This window comes from Bos grunniens, chromosome 26 (genome assembly GCF_055505025.1).
Source record: "Bos grunniens cultivar Pamir isolate PY7600 chromosome 26, Bosgru_T2T1.0, whole genome shotgun sequence".
Lineage (NCBI taxonomy): Eukaryota > Metazoa > Chordata > Mammalia > Artiodactyla > Bovidae > Bos > Bos grunniens.
In genome coordinates, this window is record NC_141190.1 from 5,691,221 (window position 1) to 5,717,051 (window position 25,831).

The 25,831-nt window shown below is 37.3% G+C and overlaps 1 protein-coding gene across 1 annotated transcript in view; it reads left to right on the forward strand.

The window, feature by feature from the left end:
- Nucleotides 1–25,831, forward strand: part of LOC147343960 (protocadherin-15-like) — a 1,781,617-nt gene that overhangs the window by 1,545,075 nt on the left and 210,711 nt on the right. The window contains exons 23-24 of the mRNA XM_086377653.1: nt 2,278–2,502; nt 17,076–17,192. Of these exons, the coding sequence (XP_086233779.1) occupies nt 2,278–2,502; nt 17,076–17,192 (342 nt within the window). The remainder of the gene's footprint in view (nt 1–2,277; nt 2,503–17,075; nt 17,193–25,831) is intronic.

Consider the following 25,831-nt stretch of genomic DNA (forward strand, 5'->3'; position numbering starts at 1 on the left):
CATTACTAAATCTATAAAAGGCAGATGCTGACCAGGGAGAAGGCTGTTATTTCGCCACTTATTCCTCTATTCATTCATTCAACAAGCTTACTGAATGCCAAGTCCTCTGCTAGAGGCCAAGGATTCAAACATCAACAAGATTTCTTGCCTTCATCGAATTTTCAGTCTAGTGTAGCAAGCATGCTGCTGCTGCTGCTAAGTCACTTCAGTCGTGTCCGACTCTGTGCGACCCCATAGACGACAGCCCATCAGGCTCCCCGTCCCTGGGATTCTCCAGGCCAAGAATATTTGAGTGGGTTGTCATTTCCTTCTCCAATGCATGAAAGTGAAAAGTGAAAGTGAAGTCTCTCAGTCGTGCCCGACTCTTAGTGACCCCATGGACTGCAGCCTACCAGGCTCCTCCATCTATGGGATTTTCCAGGCAAGAGTACTAGAGTGGGTTGCCATTGCCTTCTCCGAGAATGTTTTCTTGGGAAAGCTTATTTCTAAGTTGTGAACTGAGGAACAAATAAGAGTTGTTCAAGGGGGAAAAAGAATACTCAAGGCAGTGGAAAAACCTGCTCAAAATCCTGGAGGAGAGAAAAGAGTAAGGGCTGGAAAATATATGTGTCTGCATCATGTTAAGAAGATTGGAGTTGATCCAAAATGAAATGGAAAAGAAGAGTTTTTAGGTAGGAAGGTGACATCATAAAAGCTGTGCTTTAACAGTATCTTTCCCCTTGTGATGTTGATAATTGTTTGGAGGGGGACAAGGCTGAAGTTCACTTAGGTGTTTGCTGTACTGCATATGCATTCTAGCAAAATCTGACCTTCCCCACTCTGTCTTTGCTCCATTCCATTTCCTACCAGTGTAGGAATTTCTAATCTCTACTACTGAGTGAAATAATCATCTATAAAGTTTGCATTGAAACCTGCTTTTTCAGTTGTTTTTGTTTGTTTGTTTTCTCTTTGTGTGTGTATATGTGTGTGTGTGTGTGTTTTGTTTTAATAACTGGGCAATTATTTTTTAGAAATGAGAACTTAAAAAAATATTGGAATATAGTTGATTTACAATGTCGTATTAGTTTCTGCTATACAGTAAAGTGAATCAGTTATACATACACATATATCCAACTCCTTCTCTGATTCTTTTCCCATGTAGGTGATTACAGATATTGAGAAGAATTCCCAGTGCTATACAATAGGTCTTTACTAGTTATTTATTTTATATATAGTAGTGTATATATGTCAACCCCAATCTCCCAATTTACCCCTTCCCATCCTTTGCCAACTGGTAACAACTATAAGTTTGTTTGCTATATCCATGATTCTATTTCTATTTTGTAAATAAGTTCATTTGCACTATTCTTTAAAAAATTCCACATATAAGAAGTATATGATATTTGTCTTTCTCTAACTCACTTCCCTCAGCATGACAATCTCTAGGTCCATACACATTTCTCTTTTATTTTGGCATTTTCTTTGAGAACCTCCTATCTGGAGGGTAGGTATTTTGTCTTTATTCATCTTGTGAATATTTAGGTTATTATTTTTCATTGTTATACAATTAACAGAAAATAATAAACAATCATTTACAACGATATTTACTTTTTGCTCTTTTTTATTTTAATTTTTTTTAATTTAAACTTTTTATTTTGTATTGGGATATAGCTGATTAACAATGTTGTGATTCAGATGTTCAGTTTCAGGTGAACAGCAAAAGGACTCAGCCATAAATATACATGTATCCACCCTCCCCTAAACCCCCTCCCATCCAGGCTGGGCACATAACTGAGCAGAGCTCCATGTGCTATACAACAGGTCTTCGTTGGTTGTCCATATTAAATACAACAGTGTGCACTTGACCTTCCCAAAGTCCCTAACTTCCCCTTCCCCATGGCAACCGTAAGTTCACTTACTAAGTTTGTGAGTCTCTTTCTGTTTTGTAAATTCATTTGTATCATTTCTTTTTAGATTTCACATATAAGGGATGACAATATTTCTTTACTGTGGTATGATTTCGTTCATCAGTGATATTTCAGATAAAATAGATATAGTAACAAGACCAACAATGACAAAATCTCTTGAGTCTCGGTATTTGACTTGATCTCTTTCTTTCTCTCCCTCTCCCTCTATCTGGTAAATTACTTTAAAAACTACTTATCTCTGAAACATAACTTTTGATCATCATTCATTTCATGTTGTTCTAGGTCCTGACACATGACCTTCATCAGTCTTGCATTTCTTTATTTTGAAAATGGCAGTGATATAACCATTCTTCTTCTTAACGTGTTACAGGCCAAAGATGTTGACCTCGGAGCAAATGTGTCTTATCGGATAAGAAGTCCAGAAGTGAAGCACTTTTTTGCACTACATCCATTTACGGGAGAACTTTCCCTTTTAAGGAGTTTGGACTATGAGTCGTTTCCAGACCAGGAAGCAAGTATCACTTTTCTAGTGGAGGCCTTTGATATTTACGGAACAATGCCGCCTGGCATTGCTACTGTCACAGTGATAGTGAAGGTAAGGGATGTAGATGACTTCCGGCTGCCTACTTTGTTTTCTCTACCCGTAGTTTCTGTTTTGTTTTGTATTTTTTTAATCCATACTGTTGTATAATATTTGGGGGCAGCAATCCATAATTATAAATGGTACCAAAACCAGAATATAAATTTTAAAATAGAAAGTGTTAACAAAGACTTGAGAAATAACTGAATTATTTAACCATTTATAAAAGATAAATTTGAAAGAATCACTAAATAAGAGCTCAAATACTGTTGCTCCCTAGGTCCACCATTAGCCCTGGGACTTTAATCAAGTCATAATTTCTCTAGATTACACAATAGTCCAAATTCCATTGCACCAGAGATAATAACTTCATCCAAACTCTTCAATTTAAAATAATAAATAAAAAGAGTAAGAGTTCTAAGGCTCTCAGAGCTAGTTTGTTTAGCTTAGTTTGGAACCCAAGACTCTGCAGTGAAATAAGCTTTGGAATAAGATGAAACTGGGGTTAATTTATGGCTCAACACTTTTCAAGTTCTATGATCTTGGGAACTCTCTTAGACTCTCTAGGTTTACCATCTAATTTAATCAAATACCCTGTACCAACTGATTGCCTGGAAGGGTACATCATCCTCAACCTTTAGGGTTTCTTGTGATTTCTAAAATATGGGTTTAAAATAAGACATAAAAGTGACGCTGATGTATGGAACAGTATTATGGACTCTGTGGGAGAGGGAGAGGGTGGGAAGATTTGGGAGAATGGCATTGAAACATGTAAAATATCATGTATGAAACGAGATGCCAGTCCAGGTTCAATGCACAATACTGGATGCTTGGGGCTGGTGCACTGGGACGACCCAGAGGGATGGTGTGGGGAGGGAGGAGGGAGGAGGGTTCAGGATGGGGAGCACATGTATACCTGTGGTGGATTCATTTTGATATTTGGCAAAACTAATACAATTATGTAAAGTTTAAAAATAAAATAAAATTGAAAAAAAAGAAAGACAAAAAAATAATAAAATAAAATAAGACATGAGGAAAGATTTATTATTTCTCAAATATTAGTGTATATAGAGGTCATCTGAACTAAATAGTAAAATTTCACATCCCTCTGCTCCTTCCCAGAAGAACACCTTTCTGAGAAGAGCATCTGAGGCATCAGTATATTTGAAACGTACATAGATGATTCTTACACAGGTTGTGTGAGTATCAGACGTTGAAAAATGTACTTCAGTTACAAATATACACACAAATGATCCTCAAATTGCTTTACTAAAGGTGTTAGTGTTTAAAAATGACTTCAAATGACCTTTATATCTTTGATGACATAAAAAAGTGCTTTTATAAATATGTTATGTATCTTTTTTTTGGTCAGGGGAAAAATGTACATATTTGAAATTATGATATTCACTTATTTTCTCTGGTGCCTTCTCTCTCAAGTTAGATGTGGTTGATAATGGAGAGTTATAATCCATCATAAACTCTAGCTTGGTTGCTGTAATTTCAGCTTAGATATATTCACTTGCATTTTTTTTTTTTTTTTGATAGAAGTCTTTGGTATCAAAATGAGTCCGAAACTATCATCTGAACAAGCAGGATGTGCACTCAATAAGCCTCATTCTCTATTGGGGACTCACATCTCTTAAAATGTCTTCCACATTCTCTGACCACCCCTTTCTTTTAATACATGGAATTCACTCCAGAAATCAAAATCAGAAGGTGGGAATTGTTGCTCATTAATGGGCTCTTCTTTCTTCAGAAACAGAAGAGTAATGATCTAATTTTTATTGCCTCAGTTGCTCTCTAATTTAGAGAAGTCAAACAATTTCATTGGTCAACATTTCCTTACTTATACAGAGTTCCTTCTGGATAATTGTACATTGAAAACAAAACAATATTTAATTCTAGACATTTTTCAGTGACACTTTGTTTTCTTATTCAAGGTTATTTAAACATGATCAAGTTTATTGAACATTTCTCCAAATTCAGACTGACATGTGCTTTCTTTTCACCTAATCACTCAGGATAAGATTATCACAAAGAGAATTGTAAAACTGTATTGTATACCATTGGGACCTATAGAAGTATCATACTTGTTTGTTTTGAAGGGAAGAGTGAAGTATATTTCTCATTTCCCTACAAATGTAAATCTTTCCCAAGCTTGCAAATTTTCTGCTATCGGTCTGTTTGCTTGCAGTACTGACAAGCTATTTAGTTGATAACATAATTGCATGGTATTTGCCAAGAGATATTTCTACACAAAATAGTTACCATGGGGAAACCATGTTGAAGTCATCTCTGAAAATGAGCAAAGACATAATTTCTTTTGTAAAGAAACGGGAAAAAAGAAAGATTCAGTATTTAATATCTAATCCATCAAATTTATTTAAGATTGGAGTGATAATGGAAAAAAATAAATATTTATTTCAAAGGAAAAATATTTTCACAATAGAAGGAAAATTGAATTTTAATATAGACACCTGCAAAGAGCTTTCTTAGTGTCAAATTTCAAGGATCCAAAACAAAACTAATCATGATCATTTGAACAATATGTATATTTGTTACAAAGGCTTTGCAGAATATTGCTGAAACAAGGTCTTTTGGTTGTATATATATTGAATAAAGATTGAATCTGTGACCATAGTGAATTATAGGATATGGGTAAATCTCTGAAAAATAGGAATAAAATTCTAAATAGTTATAAACATAAAATCCAGAGAAAAACATGCCCTTACAAACTGAGTTATAATAATATAATATAGAAAATATATGGAAATAAAAAATCTGTTTTCTATAGTAAGCAAAAAGCTGAATACAAGCCAGAAAGGTTGAAATAGTTAAATGTATATACAATTCTGGATAGCATTAAAAGGAATTTAAAGAACTTGTCCAGGGTAAACAGATGACTTAAGTCATTTGCTGATTGTAGTTTTAGATAGAATGTCTTGCACACAAGTAGAAGAGAGAGTGAAGGAGATTCTTCTATGAAGGGAAGAAACTGTATTCACCCCCAGTGTGTTTGCATATAAAAGATGGTACAGGTATGGGAGTAGGCAGGGATAGATGGAAGGACCAGACAAGAATGACCATCTACAAGAGCTGAAGTTATTAGGAAATTCAGTGAGTCTTGGAATATAAAGCTAACATGTTCATGTTTCAGAGTGATTTCTTCCTCTGAGAAGGAAAGAAATGTTCCTATCTCAAAATAATATAGGAGACAGACTTTGTTTTCTTGGGCTCCAAAATCACTGCAGACGGTGACTTCAGCCATGAAATTAAAAGATGCTTGCTCCTTGGAAGAAAATCTATGACCAACTAAACAGCATATTAAAAAGCAGAGACATTACTTTGCTGAAAAAGGTCTGTCTAGTCAAAGCTATGGTTTTTCCAGTAGTTATGTATGGATGTGAGAACTGCACTATAGAGAAAACTGAGCGCTGAAGAATTGAATTGTAGTGTTGAACTGTGGTGTCGAAGAAGACTCTTGAGAGTCCCTTGGACTTCAGGGAGATCAAACCAGTCAACCCTAAAGGAAATCAGTCCTGAATATTCATTGGAAGGACTGATGCTGAAGCTGAAGCTCCAGTACTTTGGCCACCTGATGTGAAGAAATGACTCATTGAAAAAGACCCTGATGCTGGGAAAGATTGAAGGCAGGAGGAGAAGGGGACGCTAGAGGATGAAGTGGTTGGATGGCATCACTGACTCAATGGACATGAGTTTGAGCAAGCTCCAGGAGATGGTGGTGGACAAGGAAGCCTGGCATGCTGCAGTCCATGGAGTTGCAAAGAGTAGGATATGAATGAGCAACTGAACCGACTGACAGGTGGCTCAGGGGTAAGGAATCTGCCTGCCAATGAAGGAGATGCAAGAGATGCTGGCTTGGGGCGATCCCTACTTCCTACCCTGGAGTAGGAAATGGAATCTACTCCAGTATTCTTGTCTGGGAAATTCCATGGACAGAGGAGCCTGGCAGGCTACAGTCCAGGATGTCGCACAATCAGACACAGCTAAGCACAGCACAGCACATAGTTGATTTGCAGCATTGTTAATTTTGGGTTGCAATTATATATATATATATAATTTTTCTAAATGATAATTTCTAAATTCATTATAGATTATTATAAGATACCAAATATAGTCCCTATGCTATACAGTAAATCCTTGTTGTTTATCTGTTTTATGTACAGTGGTGTTTATCTGTTAATTCCATGCTTCTAATTTATATTTCTTCTTGCCTCCTGATTGGTCATTATTTTTTATGACCTTCTACTGTTCCTCTTGAGATTGGTTAGCCTGGATAAAATACCCATTTAAGGACCATGACCTTCAAATGTTACTGTCTATTCTATTCTGTACTATCAGATTTTTATAGTATATTCTTTCTAATATATATGCACCTCCATGTTTAAAGAATATAAATACACCAAAGAGGGTGTGTCATGGGGCTGAATCAGATAATTTCTTAAACTATCTGCCTATTCTGCTGTTGTACAAATCTAAAACTAAGATGTAATATATTTCTACTAAAAAACAAAACCAGAGGAAACAAAAATTATACAAGCCTAGAGACAAAAATAGTATCTTAAGTAGTAATAATTCATATATCTATGAGTCTCTCTCATGGATTCCCAAAAGTCACCCACTGATTTCTGGGACTCCTGAGAAAATGCTTTACTTATATACACAATTGAGTAATTTTACCCTTCAGTGCAAGATGTAGTTCTTTTGAAAGTAACTAGGCTCCATTGAGAGAAGGTGATGGCACCCCACTCCAGTACTCTTGCCTGGAAAAACCCATGGATGGAGGATCCTGGTAGGCTACAGTCCATGGGGTTGCTAAGAGTTGCACATGACTGAGCGACTTCACTTTCATGCATTGGAGAAGGAAATGGCAACCCACTCCAGTGTTCTTGCCTGGAGAATCCCAGGGACAGGGGAGCCTGGCAGGCTTCCGTCTATGGGGTCCCACAGAGTTGGACATGACTGAAGTGACTTAGCAGCAGCAGCAGCTTATCACATTCTTCCCTGGCTGCCAAGGCAAATGAGACCAGGGTTGCTATTGCCATGAGTCTCCCAATGTGGGTAACAAATGCTGATAAGCCTTGTCTATACTAGTTACTGCTAAGCAATGTCACCATTTTCCAATTCCATCATGACTATCAGCTGCTATCTCTATCCTGATGAATTGGCTGGTACATACTGGGGGCAGGGATGCTCTTGATATGTGAAATCCTCAGTACATATTAATACTCTGAAAATTTAAATTCACCAAAGTCATATAGTACTCTAAACACTAATAATCTGTGCCTTCAATATATTGATGTCTTCACGGTCTTTCATGATCTATTTTATAGAGCAGAAAGTGCTGCACTCAATATGCCAGCAAATTTGGAAAACTCAGCAGTGGCCACAGGACTGGAAAAGGTCAGTTTTCATTCCAATCCCAAAGAAAGGCAATGCCAAAGAATGCTCAGACTATTGCACAATTGCACTCATCTCACACGCTAGTAAAGGAATGCTTAAAATTCTCCAAGCCAGGCTTCAGCAATATGTGAACCTTGAACTTTCTGATGTTCAAACTGGTTTTAGAAAAGGCAGAGGAACCAGAGATCAAATTGCCAACATCCGCTGGATCATGGAAAAAGCAAGAGAGTTCCAGAAAAACATCTATTTCTGCTTTATTGACTATGCCAAAGCCTTTGACTGTGTGGATCACAATAAACTGTGGAAAATTCTGAAAGAGATGGGAATACCAGACCACCTGATCTGTCTCTTGAGAAATTTGTATGTAGGTCAGGAGGCAATAGTTAGAACTGGACATGGAGCAACAGACTGGTTCCAAATAGGAAAAGGAGTTCATCAAGGCTGTATGTTGTCACCCTGTTTATTTAACTTCTATGCAGAATACATCATGAGAAACGCTGGACTGGAAGAAACACAAGCTGGAATCAAGATTGCCGGGAGAAATATCAATAACCTCAGATATACAGATGACACCAGCCTTATGGCAGAAAGTGAAGAGGAACTCAAAAGCCTCTTGATGAAAGTGAAAGAGGAGAGTGAAAAAGTTGGCTTGAAGCTCAACATTCAGAAAACAAAGATCATGGCATCCGGTCCCACCACTTCATCGGAAATAGATGGGGAAATAGTGGAAACAGTGTCAGACTTTATTTTTCTGGGCTCCGAAATCACTACAGATGGTGACTGCAGCCATGAAATTAAAAGACGCTTACTCCTTGGAAGGAAAGTTATGACCAACCTAGATAGTGTGTTCAAAAGCAGAGACATTACTTTGCCAACAAAGGTTCGTCTAGTCAAGGCTATGGTTTTTCCTGTGGTCATGTATGGATGTGAGAGTTGGACTGTGAAGAAGGCTGAGCACCGAAGAATTGATGCTTTTGAAGTGTTGTGTTGGAGAAGACTCTTGAGAGTCCCTTGGACTGCAAGGAGATCCAACCAGTCCATTCTGAAGGAGATCAGCCCTGGGATTTCTTTGGAGGAAATGATGCTAAAGCTGAAACTCCAGTACTTTGGCCACCTCATGTGAAGAGTTGACTCATTGGAAAAGACCCTGATGCTTGGAGGGATTGGGGGCAAGAGGAGAAGGGGACGACAGAGGATGAGATGGCTGGATGGCATCGCTGACTCGATGGACGTGAGTCTCAGTGAACTCTGGGAGTTGGTGATAGACAGGGAGGCCTGGCATGCTGCGATTCATGGGGTCGCAAAGAGTCAGACACGACTGAGTGACTGATCTGATCTGATCTGAGTCCCTCAAGATGGTGTCTTAAGGAGTGTCTGGGTGTCTCATACAAAAATTAACCTGGACAAATTAGTTTGGGAAACACCAGTATGTATAAAAATAAATATTTCTGTACTGTAGGCCTTTGTATAGGAGCCTTGAATATTAATATACTACTGTATGTTGTGAATATCAAGAAAATAAAATGTAATTTTCCACAATCTATCATGGCATTTCTTTTAATTTGTAAAGTTTCTGATAGAACTAATTTTCTAAAGAGTACAATTTAGGAAAAACTTTATTAGGTTTTAGTGAAAACTACTATTTGTGGGGTTAAATACTGAAAAAAGTTGTTGTTTAAAGTATACAATATTGATATATGGCCAAACCAATACAATATTGTAAAGTTAAAAAATAAAAAAAGAAAAGAAAAAAAAAACTGCTACAACTCTCTCTTTTACAAAAAAAAAAAAAGAAGTCTTTATAAATAAATTTTTTAAATTATCTTCAGGGAGATAGATTTGAATTATGCTATGTTTAGAAGCTTGCCAGATTGCCAAGATAAAAGTATAATAACTAGTTAGAAGAGTTCTTAAAACTGTAAAATATTTTTGGAAAGAGATGTTTAAAATTTTATGTGTGGAATTTTAATGAAAATCCTATCAAGTCATTTTATATATACTTTTCTGATGACTTTGCCACTTCCCCTTTTTCTCACCTCCAAGTATCAGAATGATGCCTTTAGAATCTGATGTGAGAAGAAAAATGTGAAGAAGTGTTAGTCACTCAGTCATGTCTGACTCTTTGTGCTTCTCTATCCATGGGATTCCCCAGGCAAGAATACTGGAGTGGGTTGCCATCCCCTCCTCCAGGGGATCTTCCCAACCCAGGGGATCAAACCTGGGTCTCTTGCATTGAAGGCAAATTCTTTACCATCTGAACCACCAGGGAAGCTCAGGATCTGGCATACTAGAATTAAACATTAGGTCTATCTTTTATTAGCTGGATAATTATGAACAACTTAATTTCTCTAAGCTTCAGCTCCTTAATATAAATTAGAAATAATAATAATAGCTAACATATCTTTTAGACAAACCAATTGAAATGATAAATTTAACACAGTTAGCATAATGTCTGATATACAGTGGAAAAAAAAAACCATACACACACATACATATATATAATTATGATACAGTTTTTAGAAAGTCTGAGATAGGGTGATATGATTAGAATCTTCTCATAGATTCAAGCTCAGAATAGACACATATTCTCCCAATTGGTTTGCCTTGGAAATGAACTGAGATCATTCTGTCATTTTTGAGATTGTACCCAAGTACCGCATTTTGGAGTTTTTTGTTGACCATGAGGGCTACTCCACTTCTTCTAAGGAATCCTTGCTCATAGTAGTAGACATAATGGTCATCTGAATCAAATTCACCCATTCCCGTCCATTTTAGTTCACTGATTCCTAAAATGTCAATGTTCACTCTTACTGTCTCCTGTTTGACCACATCCAGTTTACCTTGATTCATGGACCTAACATTCCAGGTTTCAATGCAGTATTGTTCTTTACAGCATCGGACTTTACTTTCACCACCAAACACATCCACAACTGGGGGTCGTTTCTGCTTTGGCTCAGCCTCTTCATGCCTTCTGAAGCTACTTCTTCAGTCCTCCCCAGTGGCATATTGGACACCTACTGACCTAGGAAGTTCATCTTTTAGTGTTATATCCTTTTGCCTTTTCATACTCTTCATGAGGTTCTCAAGGCAAGAATACTGAATACACATGCTTATACTTTGGCCGCTATATGCAGAGACCCTGGATGGAAAAGACCCTGATGCTGGGAAAGATTGAGGGCAGGAGGAGAAGGGGACAACAGAGGATGAGATGGTTGGATGGCATTGACTCAGTGGATATGAGTTTGAACTAACTCTGGGAGATAGTGAAACACAGGGAAGCCTGGCATGCTGTAGTTCATGGGGTCGCAAAGAGTCAGACACAACTTAGTGACTGAACAACTCCCAACTGACCACAGTATCATGACTTGGAAAAAATTCAAGAAACTTATCAACTGCCTCCCCCTACATTATCATTCCAGTTCAGAGAAATTAGATGGGAGTGGAATTTTATATTAAATTAGTGGCTTATCAACACTGCACAGTGTTAGTCTCTTCTAATTTAACCATTAATCTTGAAAAACTGTTTTACCAGCCAACATGCATAAGTAATGAGGCAGTTGCTCAGATAACAGGGATACATCCTATGTGAAACTTAAACTCCTTCATATGTTTTCCCATCACATCCTTATACTTCCTCCTTCATAGCATTCATCACACTTGATAATATTTATTTATTTGCTTTCCATACTAAATTGTAAGCTCAGTACCAGCAGGCACTTTATCTTTCTTGCTGGTAACCATATCTCCAGCATCTAATGTACTAACTAATACAAGGGAAAGTGAAAGTGAAGTCTCTCAGTCGTGTCCGACTCTTTGCAGTCCCGTGGACTGTAGCCTACCAGGCTCCTCCATCCATAGAATTTTCCAGGCAAGAGTACTGGAGAGGGTTGCTATACAGGGGAGCTCCATCAATATTTGTGATACTGAGAACTATAGTGTACACTTTGCTTCTTGTGGCAAGTGTACCACTGATTACCTTATATTGGGAATAATACTATCACCCAAGATTCTAGAAAAGCTTCAAACTTGAAAAGAAAAGCAAAACAATTTTAGGCAGCTAACAAAGAAACTTCCAGTACAGGTTTTTATCCCCACCCTCCCAACCTTGCCAAAAATTGTTGAGATAAGTTTGTGATTTGTGTTTAAGAGAACTCCATGCAAAATAGAAAAGGAAAGATGTGTTTGATTGGAAATGGGGCCTTTTTGACCTTATGTGACAGAATCAAAGGAGAAGGGAGAGGAGTCAGAAAAAAAAAAAAAAAAAAAAAAAACAAAGAAACCAAGGGGGCAGAAAATGCAGAAGGCATATAATGTAAGAAACAGCAACAAGAACAACAGAGTGTGTCTGGTACTGGGAAACAGAACTAGTAACAGACAAAGGAAAAAAATCAACTGTGTCCTCTGCCAAGGAAGAGGAGGCATCAGGTTCATAAGCCTTAAAGGATTTCAGAGGCAAGGTAGCCGACGGTTCTAGTGCTAATGCTAGACAGTAAGGGAGGAGTAACAGAAGCCATTCCACCCGCTACACACACCACCTCACCACCTGATCTCGTTACAGAGTGTGCATAAGAGTTTGAGATGAGGACTGGCATTCTCTGTATTATCATCATTTAACAAATATGATGGAAGTATCACTGGTTAGTACTCTTCTATCAAGGCAAAGCCTCTTATCTAGAATAATTTTTAACCCATGATTCCAGACATCAAAAATTATATCATCTCTCTTGTCTTTAAAAAGGAAACCTGCCATTAATTTGTAAGTTCACCAGCAATTTCCTATGTTCCTGTTATACTCATTAGAAAAGGTTGCTTAAAATCTACTCTGTGGTCTGCCAAAGCAGAAATGGCTTCTGTGATTATTTTAACTTGAATTTAGAAAATAAATAAACATATTTTCTTCCTCTTAGATAGCTGTACATTCAGGTGCAGTTTCAGTTGCTTGATACATGGGAGCTAATTATGCTAACTCATACGACTATTTTTTTTTTCTAAGAAGATCAAGGCTTCATTCCAGCTGAGAACCATGGTAACATTCAGAATACTCTTTAAAAACATGAAAATAATTTTTTTGTTCAGAACAACAAAAATTATAATCACAGACAACAAACTGTTATAGGTCTTGATAAAATTGCTAACGAGGACAGAAAAGGAAATTTTCTTTTTGTCAATCATGCCCTCTAGTGGAAGACTGACAACAGAAAAGAGCTTGCTTTTGAAGAGCGGAGCTTATCCTTAATTTGCTGCATAGTAGAGCATTTGTCGGACACGACTGAGAGACTTCACTTTCACTTTTCACTTTCATGCATTGGAGAAGGAAATGGCAACCCACTCCAGTGTTCTTGCCTGGAGAATCCCAGGGACGGGAGAGCCTGGTGGGCTGCCGTCTATGGGGTCACACAGAGTCAGACACAACTGAAGAGACAGCAGCAGCAGCAGCAGCAGATCATTTGTACAGAGGCAGATTTATATACATTTTTCTTCAAGCATCCCTGAAGCATAAATATAATAAACTATTGATTATGCTATTTGGCATTGTGCATTTCAATAAATTCTCTCATCTGAAATAATGCACTGTGCAAGAATTGTGTGTACTGGCTACCCAGTTTAGCCATGGTGAAGGATTGTAACCTCAAAATATGTACAGTGTGCCAGAAAAAAGATATACAGATACAGTGACAGCATTGATTTTATTCTCCATTCTGTCAATGGCAAGCAGGCTAAGTGAGGGATACCAATTCACAAACTTAGGTTTCTGTATAATCAGTTTATGAAGCCAGATTATAAAAATGTCCACTGTGTGTTCAGTTAGGAGGTGAGTGACCTGGTGACTATTTTTCAAGACAACAGAAAAAGATGTTACTGTACTCAGCACTGTTAGCAGCTGTATTGACATAATTAAGAAAAACCATATTTTTTCCCCTGTAATAGTCAAATTAATCCAAAACATGCCTGTAACATTAAGATTTTTAATATCCCCTTGGAGAATAGAGAAGAAAATTCATAGGAATGTACTGACTTTATGTGATTTGGGAAAGTCATGTACAGAAAAATCACAAAGTTGGATTCGTTTTCTAACCTTCAGAAACTATGATTTAGGGGGCACAAGAGGAGTTCCATCCCTTTGGTTACAGGATTCACTCATTAAAATAGTTAGCACTCTTGAAAAGAGCAGGAGGATATGTGCCTGCAAAAATTTTATATATTTACCCCATCCCCGGAACCTGAAGACCAATACCTTCCACTGTCCTTATTATAGAGAACATGTGCTTCCTAGGTTTATTTACTTGTTTAGATTCTAAAGCTCATCATATATAAAGGAAGTCTTCATTGTAGAGGTTGTGAATATTGCATGTCAAAACGGAAATGACGTACTTTTTGAAAATTTCTCAGTTTTGCTTACAGTTCAACAACTCCAACTTTTATGAGAGTCTGCAGGGTTTTTCAGATATACAGCTCAGATGTTAGCTCTACTGTGAAAAGCAAGCTCAATCTGATTGCAGTTGTTTATGATCCAATTGTCCTGACCTCTTTGCAAAAAAAGGGTGTTCATAATCAGCTAATTTGTATATTTCCAATTTACATGGTGCAAAAAAAAATTTTGTGTCAGAACAAATGCCAAAGACTGTGTAGCATAATCAAGTGAGAAAAGGTTGGCCTGGGGAATAAAATAACTAACAAATTTAGTTTTGAGCTCAATCATGTTTGAGTCAGAGTATCCAAAACAATGCAGGGTATAATATTTTTTTAAGTAAATCTGAGAAAGATAAATCCTCCAGGTTAATAATCATTATTTTTAAGAAAAAAGGATTTGCAATTCTCCATAAAACCTTAAATTTTTGAGAAAAAAAAAAAAATCACCTGGCTCTCAAGAGACCAGATTAATTTGTGGCTTTGCCAAACCAGTAGATAAGTTTAGCAGATGTCACTATGCTATCTTCAGAATCAGTAACTTTACCTGCCAAATGGTAGTTAAGTGACAAATCCAAGAACATATATTTTTTTTTTTGAGTCACTTCAGTATCTCCAGTGCCTAGCATTGGGTCATAAAAATGGAAGGAACATCATAAATATCATCTAATGAATAAACATGAATAACTCATATCACTGAATTGTGAAAACTAAAAAGATACATATAAATCACTTTGAAAAAATATTTAAATAAATTAACATGATTTCTGACTAAGAACATCTAATCCTATGTGCTGGGAGCAGGAGCTCCGCCTTTTTTTTTTTTTTTTTTGGTGCACAGGAACACCCTGAGTGGGGTCCTAGCCGTCCGGAAAACTCAACACAGGCGGAACAATAGGGCTGATGACCCCAATTGTTCCGAGGTGGAGGGGGGGGGGGTGGGCAATAGGGCTGATGACCCTAATTGCTCTGAGGGACTTACCTTCGAAAAGCCTGTTCAGGCGCCCCTTGCCGGGGTCCAGCCCCGTTGGATCCAGGGGTTTCAAAGGGGAGACGGCGTCAGCGAGGATCAGGAAACAATTGCTTAATTAAACGTTAATTAAGGATATAAAGAGTGGTTAAATAAGGATAGCTCAGTGAGGAAATTCAGTGGATAAAAGAGGCTGAAATAAGGATAGCTCAGTGAGGAAATTCAGTGGAGAAAAGAGGCTGAATAATTCAGCCAGAAGGTGAGAAAAAGAACGACATGGGGAGACCAAGTTTCGGTGAACAAGGCCCGCAGTTTATTTTCCAAAGTAGTTTTTATACCTTAAGTTATGCATAGAGGATAATGGGGGAAAGGGTAGAGTCATGCAGTAAGCCAGGCTTTCTTCCTGCAAACTTATCATATGCAAAAGTTTAGGTGATTTGCATCATCTTCTGGCCTGGAGGCCTGTTAACATTTTAAGAAACTTATTTTTCTCTAAAGGTGATTATTCTAAAGTCAGGCGCCACCCTCCAAAAGCATTAGATAAAGTTGCATTCCTATAGGGCAAAGGTCTGGTGGGCTATAACAAGAAAAAGAATTAACTCAAGGGTCCAAGGTTACAAACATTAAAGCTACTACTTACACCAATCATATTAATCAATATACTGCCAGGGACACAGCAGGTAAGGGACATGGAGACTTAGCAGCAAACATTGGCCCAACAAGTGAAAAACCCTTCACCAATACAATTTCTAATCAATCTTTTAACTGCTCAAAGGAATCTGTATTTAGACTGTTTAGAACATCTCATGCCTCTCACAGTTGGGAGGCTCTGAGCAATCACACGTGGCCGGAAAAACCTATTCAGGCAGGCTAGAGGACTTCCAAAGGAGTTTGTAGGTTGAAACACTATCACACCCAGGAACTTTATTAACTGGAGCTGTAAGTTAACTCTTTTTTCAGAGAGAGGTAGTGGGGGAAAGCCCCCTGTAAAGTCAGTGGTGTATGTGAGAGCACAAAGCAGAAAGTAGGCAGACTCTGATTTTGGGGGTAGATGCTTGAGAATTTCCAGAGGGACTCCTGAGGCTCGATCCCACCTTTGCGTATGCCGAGCCTCCTTCCTCATGACCTTTGCCAGGGGCGGAGCTCCTGCTCCCAGCACCTATGTGTCATTACTGCAGTGTGCTAGAGGGAAAACATCTTTTAATCATTTTATGTTTGTAAAAATGTAAAATGGCATCAAAGGATATCTCACAATTTGCATTTGAAATGCTCTAATCATCCTATTATGCTAAATATTAAAGAATTTGCAATTGCAATGGAAACATTAAAGAGCTTTCTTTAAAAGCAACAACAAAACAATATATATACACATACATATTATATATATATATATATATATATATGCCATCTTCTACACCTGTCTCATAGAAGGGTATTTTTTATGAAATGTGTTCCTACTCTTCAAAGTTCAAAACTACATCATACCATTAGAAGCATCTTTAGAGAAAATTTCAACCATCATTACAATATCTGAAAGCTTTTTCTGGAGGCACATGGTTTGTGAGACAGGCTGTTTACTTGCGTGGAGGGGGCTCCGATAGAATGGGGTAGGCATCATACTCCTTAATATTGTATAGGGACTCTAGTAGTTTCCTCTGGGGTGCCATTCGGAAGTGAGGGTAATGGAATTGAGAGGATGGAAGGCTGACAGTGGCAAATGGATTGTGTGATAGGAAGAGGCAACCTGGTTTAAACAGAGCACTGAACTCCTCATTGTGTCTTACAGGATATGAATGATTACCCTCCAGTATTTAGTAAACGAATCTACAAAGGAATGGTGGCTCCAGATGCTGTCAAGGGTACACCTATAACGACTGTTTACGCCGAAGATGCAGACCCCCCTGTAAGTTGAAGACATTGATTAATACTCAGAACTTAAGGGAGAAAATTTTAACACTTATAAATGACCCAGTTCCCAAGACAGCACAATGAGTCTGTGTGTTCCACTCTATCTACTCTCTCACATTTGATGCACTCTTGCCTGTTGCACACACAGGTACAGACCATATTTCAAGTGATTATTATTGAACTTAGATAATTAAGGATATGGTTTTTGTTTTACTGTGATTCAATATTTAGTATTTCTCAGTTTGTCTAATACTAATGATAAATATGTAATATATAAAGAATTATCTACATTTGCAATACGTATAACTCAGTTTCTTCATTTGGAACATCATAGGTTTAGTTTAGCCTAGATAAGTTTTATCCTTAAGTGTTTTCCATATTATTTACATTTCATTAATGTAACATATATATGTTATATATATAATATATACAATATTAAGGAGTGTGATCCTACCCCAACATATATATACATATGTTATATATAACATATGTAACAGCATATACCAATATTACATTGTGCTAATTTTGGTAAGCTAAAATTGTCTTGCTTTTAGAACATATTTCATAGATTCTCTTAGATGTCCTAAATTGCCTTTCAAGATAGAGGGTTTCTAATTAAATTATAGCAGAAGTAAGGTAAATTTTCCTTAATATCATTTCTTAATGTATTGAAGATAGCATATCCATTCCAATACTCTTGCCTGGAAAATTCCATGGACTGAGAAGCTTGGTAGGCTACAGTCCATGGGGTCACATAAAACTAATAGTACTTGTATAAAAACGCTTTCTAGAAATAACTTGAGAGTATTTTACGTATTATTTATTCTCATAATAGTTGGATAATGAAGATTTGAATTTTTTATCTTGGGTGAACTTGTATTATAAGTTAGTAGCTGATAAATTCTAGAAAAATGTTAAAACTATTAAATAAAACCATTTTAGAAAAGTAAGAAAATAGAAAAAGACCTCAATTTTATAAGTGACTTAAAATTTGTTTTGTATGGCTAATATAAGCACTATTTATGTAATGCTATTTATTTAATAAAATATGAATGGCAGTCATAACATTTTTCAGCTTCAGTTATGACAAGCCATATAGTCTTTTGTAACTGTGAGGTCTTAAGAAATAATAATGTTAACATGAAAGCAATGACCTTTCACTCAGAAGTTCCTTTTCTCAAATGTACTAAAATGTCCTTGAAATTGATTTATTGAATCTTGGGAAATATGATAGGCAAAACTTCAGAGCCTTGAACACACCAATAGAGATGGTGAATGTGAAATTGTGGTTTGCCTGTTTAAGTAAACTCTCAGAGGTACAAAATATTTTAAAATTAGGAATACAGTTCAATTCAATTCAAGATATGTGTTTTGAGCACCAGCTCCATAGTGACCACTGTGCTAACCAGGTTTTGCTGTCCAGAAACTGACAGTCTCACAGGGAGAACAGAACTGCACAGAGAAACTATAAAGCGCTATGTAAATGTAGGGGAGGAAGTATTTTCTTTTCTTCCCCTCCAAGATTTCTGGCTGATCTAATAATTAAATTGGCATATGACAGATGAGCAAGAGGAAAACAAATTTAAATTTGTACATACAGGAGCTCATAAAAATATAATGCTTGAAAAAGTGACTAGAGCAGACAGCTTTTATTTTTTAGACCAAGTACTAATACATCTGTGGAGAACTGACAAGATGACGAGTTTGGGCTTGGTGTAGTCATTTAGTAAAGAAGTAATGAGATTTGTTTACATGACCTTGTCATCCTTGAATTCCCTGTATCTGGCGGTAAGGTTTTCTCATCCTCTTGGTATAGAGAGGATACCTTTCACACGGGAGATTTATGTCCTTCTTTCAGGGAGACAAAAGAGTAGAAGTGTCCTTCTTACACTGACTGTCTCTTAAGTAACTTTAATTCAAAATAATCAACATGCCCAAGTGACATATTTTGGGCAAAGTGCCCTGAACCCTCTCCTAAGCAAATACGGCATCTTAAAATACTCATATTTCTAAGAAATTTTCATTAGCACAGAATTTAAGATAGTGTTGTTTCCTGACAATAATGATGAGATTCTAAAAGTAGGCCTGCTGCTCACCTATGTGGGACAGTCTTATCGTGGGTGGCAAAATCCCTGCTTCACTTCTGTCACTTGTGACCTTGCAGTGACTTTCAGTCACTGTGCTGATGTGAAAGAAGCTGTCTTATTCTGTTGTCTGTTTTCTAAATAAGTCATATTACTTATATAAAGTATTTACATAGAAGTTCTTTTCACTTCCTAAAACCTGTTTATGGAAATTTACCAGACTCAACTGCCATATTAAAGAAGCTCTTAGGCTTGTATTCCCAATAATATTTTTTTTAACTTTTAATATCTAATGCTGTCTTTTCAGTAGATGAAAGATGGATGCCAGTCGTCCAACTGGAATACTGAGCATGTGTCTTTCAGTTAGCAAATATATTATTTTATGAGATTGAGTTTTGATCCTTGAAACACTTTCAGCTATTGGCATAACTAGTATTCAGCACTGAATTTTCCATCATTGCTACAAATGGTGTCCCTTAAATTAGCATAGGTACAATTTGGCTGTACCTACAACAATCTGAAATAAAAGCTAATGCCATGAATTTTTTTAGAAAATATCAATATAAATTATACACCTTTCAAAATGCTATGATTGATTTTCACTTTTATTATTTTATATCAGTGCCATAAATACAGAATAAGTATTTTTCAGATGGACTTGCCAAGCATTTTTATTCTGTTAGTGTTATAAATATTTATTCACTAAAAGAAGATAGTTTCAGTTTCATATCTGTCTGGGCTCTTAAGTCAGTTTCACTCCTTAGGGTTGTGAGTAGCTATAGGTAACACTATGTTTATTTAATGATCTCTCTTCCAAATAAGAAGGTAAGGTCCTTGAGGGCAAGAATCAAAACTTAATCCAATTTGTTTTTTTCCCATAGTTAACCATGTTTGGTACTTAGTAGAAACATTTGTTGAATAAATAATCAGTTATTTCTATGCTCTTCAGAATTGACAAAATGTGCCAGATCTTCAGAAATTTAGTTATTTGTGAACTTGGGACAAATTTCTTCTTGTCTCCAGGCCCAAGTATGGCCATTTGAGGTCTGTGAGAATTAAGTGAAGAAAGGCAAATATAATGCTTAGTGCTGCTTCTGCCCTCTCATATAAGTAGGTATTGTTACAATTCTGCAATGATAATTTGCATCTCTAGAGGTTGGCAAGGCATCATGTTTCTTGTGAATGAAATGAGAATCACCCATTTTAAACTAGAAAATAGCAACTGTAAAATCTTTTGAAGTATCAGATGGAGAAATGGGTAAGATCTTAAAGCCAGAGAGAGCATTGCTGTTGAATATAAATTAAGAATTATAAAATGCATATTGTGCAAGCCTAAAGTGATCTAGAGAGGAAAAAAAGTTTTCTAGGATTTTTTTTTCCCTTGAATTAAAATTGTTAGGACTTTTATTTTCTGTCTTGCTTTTGTGACAGCATTGACATTATGTAGTTCACCAGAGACGTGTATGGTGAATGACTGATCATTTTGGATATTAAAAATTGCTAACCTTTTCTTTCTGCTCACCAGAGACTTCTCATTCTGAACTGTCACAAGACAAAATTCCAAGTGTAGTTTCCATTTACATATTTTTATCCTTTCCGAAGCTGTGGGCCAAACCAGACGATACAAGAGTTCTCTTTGTGGTCAGGGTAAATGTCTCACAGTACAGTGTCCTTCATCATCAACTGGAAACAGAAAAATGTGAATAAATACATTTTGTTCATTTCCAAGAAGTGCTAATCTTCTCATTGTTGTGTCAATTCTTTCCTTTTAATACATCTGAGGAATTTATAACATTCTTGTTTAAAGTAAATCAGTATTTGGATCATGTTTAATAGTAACAATTTTGACAAACTTTCTTATTTGCATATAGTCATGTGAAAAATATTTATATATTGAAGACTTCTTTTTTAGGTTTTGATATCAATTTATAAAATTGCTTCATGAAAAGCAATCTTGTAGTTTTCAATAGCAACCGGCTTTAATCAGTGAATGTTCTCACTTCACTTTTCTTTTTTCAGAAGGTATTTTTATAAAGGGATAATAATTGCATCTGTGAGGCAAATTTTTCCTTTCTGCTGAGATTTTGAGGGCTATATTATCCATTCAGAGTTCAGACAAGTTACCTGAGAAATTATTTTTAAAGTGATTTCACGGGTGGCTTTAACATCCTTTTCAATCATTTGAGGACACTTTTGTTGATCTCTAGAGAGTAAAAAAGATGGTCAGGTCAGTTTTTCTTTTCTATGATGTGTGACTTAGAATGTCATCATGTCACCAAATAATGCCAGGTAATTATGGTGATCTTCTCCAAATGCTTAACCCTCCACATAATCATTCTGTTGCAATCTATTAGCAGAGAGCAAACAGTAAAATGAAAACAGCAACTGTCTTTATCCATGATTTGCTGCTTGCTGGCTTTGTGTGCAATAGTTAAAACCATTCAAGGCTAGGAGTGTTATAAGATTGTATTTTTATCACCAGATGATATGGCTATTCTGTATCATTTTCCATTTATATCTCTACAGATCTGTTTGTCATCACTCACCACATACTGGTTTGTGTTGTTTTGCTCTATTGATTTAGGTTATTGCTAGCAATGTAGTGGAAACTCTGGTTTTAAAGAACAGTGCTTACTAACCACATTTGCTGACCCTGGAGCATGTTAGGGGAATGTACACAGCTCAGTGGGATTTTTTCCTTCACAGCAAAGCTGTAAGGGAAATAATCAAGAACTATTTTCACAATGCATGTCAGCTTGTGAAAATTGAGAGGAGGTAGCCTAGCCTGAGTCCCTTTGGTCTCACATATTTAATTGGAAAAAAAACTCATACAATGAAACAGTTGGGACTTGATCTTTAGAATGACAATGGGTTATAATTAGATTTTAAGCTGTAAATGAATACAAAGGCAAAGGTTTATGAGACAGTTTATACATGATTAAAGTCTTGCTGTTGTTCTTCAGTCACTGTTTTGTCTGATGCTTTGTGACCCCAAAGACTGCAGCACGCAAGGCTTCCCTGTCCTTCACCGTCTCTTGGTGCTTACTCAAACTCCTGTCCATTGAGTCAATGTCATCCCACCATCTCGTCCTCTGTTGCCCCCTTCTCCTCCTGCCCTCAGTATTTTCCAGCATCAGAGTCTTTTTCAATGAGTCAGCTCTTTGCATCAGGTGACCAAACTATCAGAGCTTCAGCATCAGTCCTTCCAATGCATATTCAGGGTTGATTTCCTTTAGGATTGATTGATTTGATCTCTTTGCAATCCAAGGGACTCTCAAGAGTCTTCACCAGCACCACAGTTCAAAAGCATCAATTCTTCAGCACTCAGTCTTCTTTACGGTCCAACTCTCACATCAGTACAAGACTACAGGAAAAACCATAGCTTTGATTACATGCTGCTGCTGCTAAGTCACTTCAGTCGTGTCTGATTCTATGAGACCCCATAGACGGCAGCCCACCAGGCTTCCCTGTCCCTGGGATTCTCCAGGCAAGAACACTGGAGTGGGTTGCCATTTCCTTCTCCAATGCATGAAAGTGAAAAGTCAAAGTGAAGTCGCTCAGTCGTATCCGACTCTAGCAACCCCATGGACTGCAACCTACCAGGCTCCTCCATCCATGGGATTTTCCAGGCAAGAGTACTGGAGTGGAGTGCCACTGCCTTCTTCGTTTGACTACATAGACTTAGCAAGATGATGTCTCTGTTTTTTAATACTGTCTAGGTTTAATACTGTCATATCTTTTCTTCCAAGGAGCAAGCATCTTTTAGTTTTGTGGCTGTAGTCACCGTCCATGGTGATTTTGGAGCCCAAGAAAATAAAATCTGCCACTGTTTCCATTTTTTCCCCCATCTATTTGTCATGAAGTGATGGGATGGGTTGCCATGATCTTATTTTTTTAATGTTGTGTTTTAATCCAGCATTTTCATTTTCCTCTTTCACCCTCATCAAAAGGCTCTTTGATTTCCTCTTTGATTTCTCAATAGAGTGCTATCATCTGCATATCCATTAATGTCTAGAAAAGACTTATCTAAGTGTGTTAAGGCTCTGTAATTTTCTTCTGCCTTGTGCCTTTTAGTTTCAAGAAAAATTATATTCTTAACTTTACTTGAGGTCAATATTAGATTTAACTGCTTTGATTGCAAATATTTTTCTTCTAATTAAGAAACTGCCATGCATACCAGGGCAAATAGGACATTTTTCTTTTGTTATAAGTAGTAATATCTATAAAATTACGGGGTTTTTAGCCTGTACAGAAGTGTCATCTTTTTTTTTTTTTTTTTTTTGGTGAGAATAAACCTTAGGGGGTTAGGATCCCAATACACTGCAACAAAGGAGGTTCCCAAGGAAATTGAAAGAACTATATCGAGCTCTCCGGAGAAGGCAACGGCACCCCACTCCAGTACTCTTGCCTGGAAAATCCCATGGACGGAGGAGCCTGGTGGGCTGCAGTCCATGGAGTCACTGAGAGTCGGACTCGACTGAGCGACTTCACTTTCACTTTTCACTTTCATGCATTGGAGAAGGAAAGGGCAACCCACTCCAGTGTTCTTGCCTGGAGAATCCCAGAGACTGGGGAGCCTGGTGGGCTTCCGTCTATGGGGTAGCACAGAGTTGGACACGACTGAAGTGACTTAGCAGCAGCATATCAAGCTCTCATGATCTCCTGGAGTAGGAAATGGCAACCCATTCCAGTATTCTTGCTTGGAAAATTCCATGGACAGAGAAGTCTGGCAGGCTACAGTCTATGGGTTCACAGAGTTGGAAATGACTAAGTGCCTGTGCACATGTGCACAGGTGCACACACACACAACAAGTTCTCTGGGGCTCACATAGGTCTCCCTTATAACTTAAATAATGTGTTTACTTTGAGGTACTTGCCAGAGGAAATGAGGAGTGATGCTCTGAAAGAGTATCTTGACTTCTTATAATCTGGATTCTTGACTTTAATACCCTTAAAGCCATTCTGCTTTTAATTTCCCTTCATTACCTACTTTACAATTCCTCCGTATCCTTTAATATGTAAGCAGTAGACCTGCAGTCAAACATGCACCTGGCACGACATAGATACTTCATAGTACTGTCGAATCATCTGATCAATGAGAAAACATTTATGGTGTACTTAACAAATAAGAATATGACAAGAGCCATTATAGTGTTGCAGGAAGGGGGACCCCTTCCAGGGCCCAAAACTGGGCTCTTGTCTAACACTCAGAAATGAATTGTCTGAGGAGACACATGTGCTGACAAAGCAAGAGATTTGTTGGGGAAGGGCACCCGAGATGGAGAGCCGTAGGGTAAGGGAACCCAGGAGAACAGCTCTGCCGTGTGGCTCGCAGTCCCTGGTTTTATGGTGATGGGGTTAGTTTCCGGGTTGTCTTTAACCAATCATCCTGACTCTGAGTCCTTCCAGGAGATGCATACCTTGTTCACCCAGATGGATGCCAGTGAGGATTCTGGGAGGTGGTAGGACATGTGGTGTCTCCTTTTGACCTTTCCTGAACTCTTCCAGTTGGTGGTGGCTTATTAGTTCCATGTTCCTTACCAGGACCGCCTGTCATAAAACAGCTCATACAAATGATCTGTTACTATGGTGTCTGGCCAGGATGGGTGGTTTCAGTCAGTGTGCTTCCCCTAACAACAGAATGTAAAATAAATGCCAGAAACAGGAAGGTGAATGTGACCTGGTATGGTCTGAGCCTGCTCTGAACTGGAACTCAACTTTTTAAAAATGTAGGAGATTCATTTAAGTGATGGTAGTAGGCAGAGGAAATGGATCCAAAAATTAAGGTTAAAAATATTTTTCATGTATTCATGAATTTGTGTATCATGATTTGAACTATATCTGATTCAATAAATATTAGTTATTTAAAGTAACATGTTAGGCCCATCTTAAAGACTCATTTGTAGTTGGGAAATATAACAGATTTGATTTCACAAAATTTTTTGTGTTATGTAGAAAATGGAAGCTTACTAAGAAGACTTACAGGGTAATGTGAAAGCAAAGCTACATATTAAAACAATTTATTCCCTGTGTTATGTAGTATTCATTAGATAAGATAATAAATGAAAACAAGGAGATAAATTAGCAACTATTGCTTTCATTTCATTATTAAAAAAACAAGGTGGACAATGGAAATTGAGAAAATAGAAATACTTAAAAGTCATTGAAATGAAAGAATTAATAGTGATTGGGCAGGAGGTTGATGATCACAGACAGAATAAAAGCACAATGAAAAGTGAATCAAGAGAAGAGTTTTTAGCTGGAGTGATAAAGATATTCATTATATTAGTCAATATAAATGAGGCAGATAGAAAATAAAGCTATTTAAGGTGAAAAATAATGCGATAAACTAGGACAGATTAAAGTGATTTGAAATAATTTCAAGATATCTAAATCCAGTCATCTACAGATAGACATTGTCTGATTTCCTTTCCTGAGCAAGGAAGCTGAGGGGACTAAGTCAGGACATGGCTAGTGAAGGAGTCCTCCCCACCAGTAGTGGTGCAGTGGGTACTATTACTCACCCAAGAACCACAGTGCCAGGGCCAGC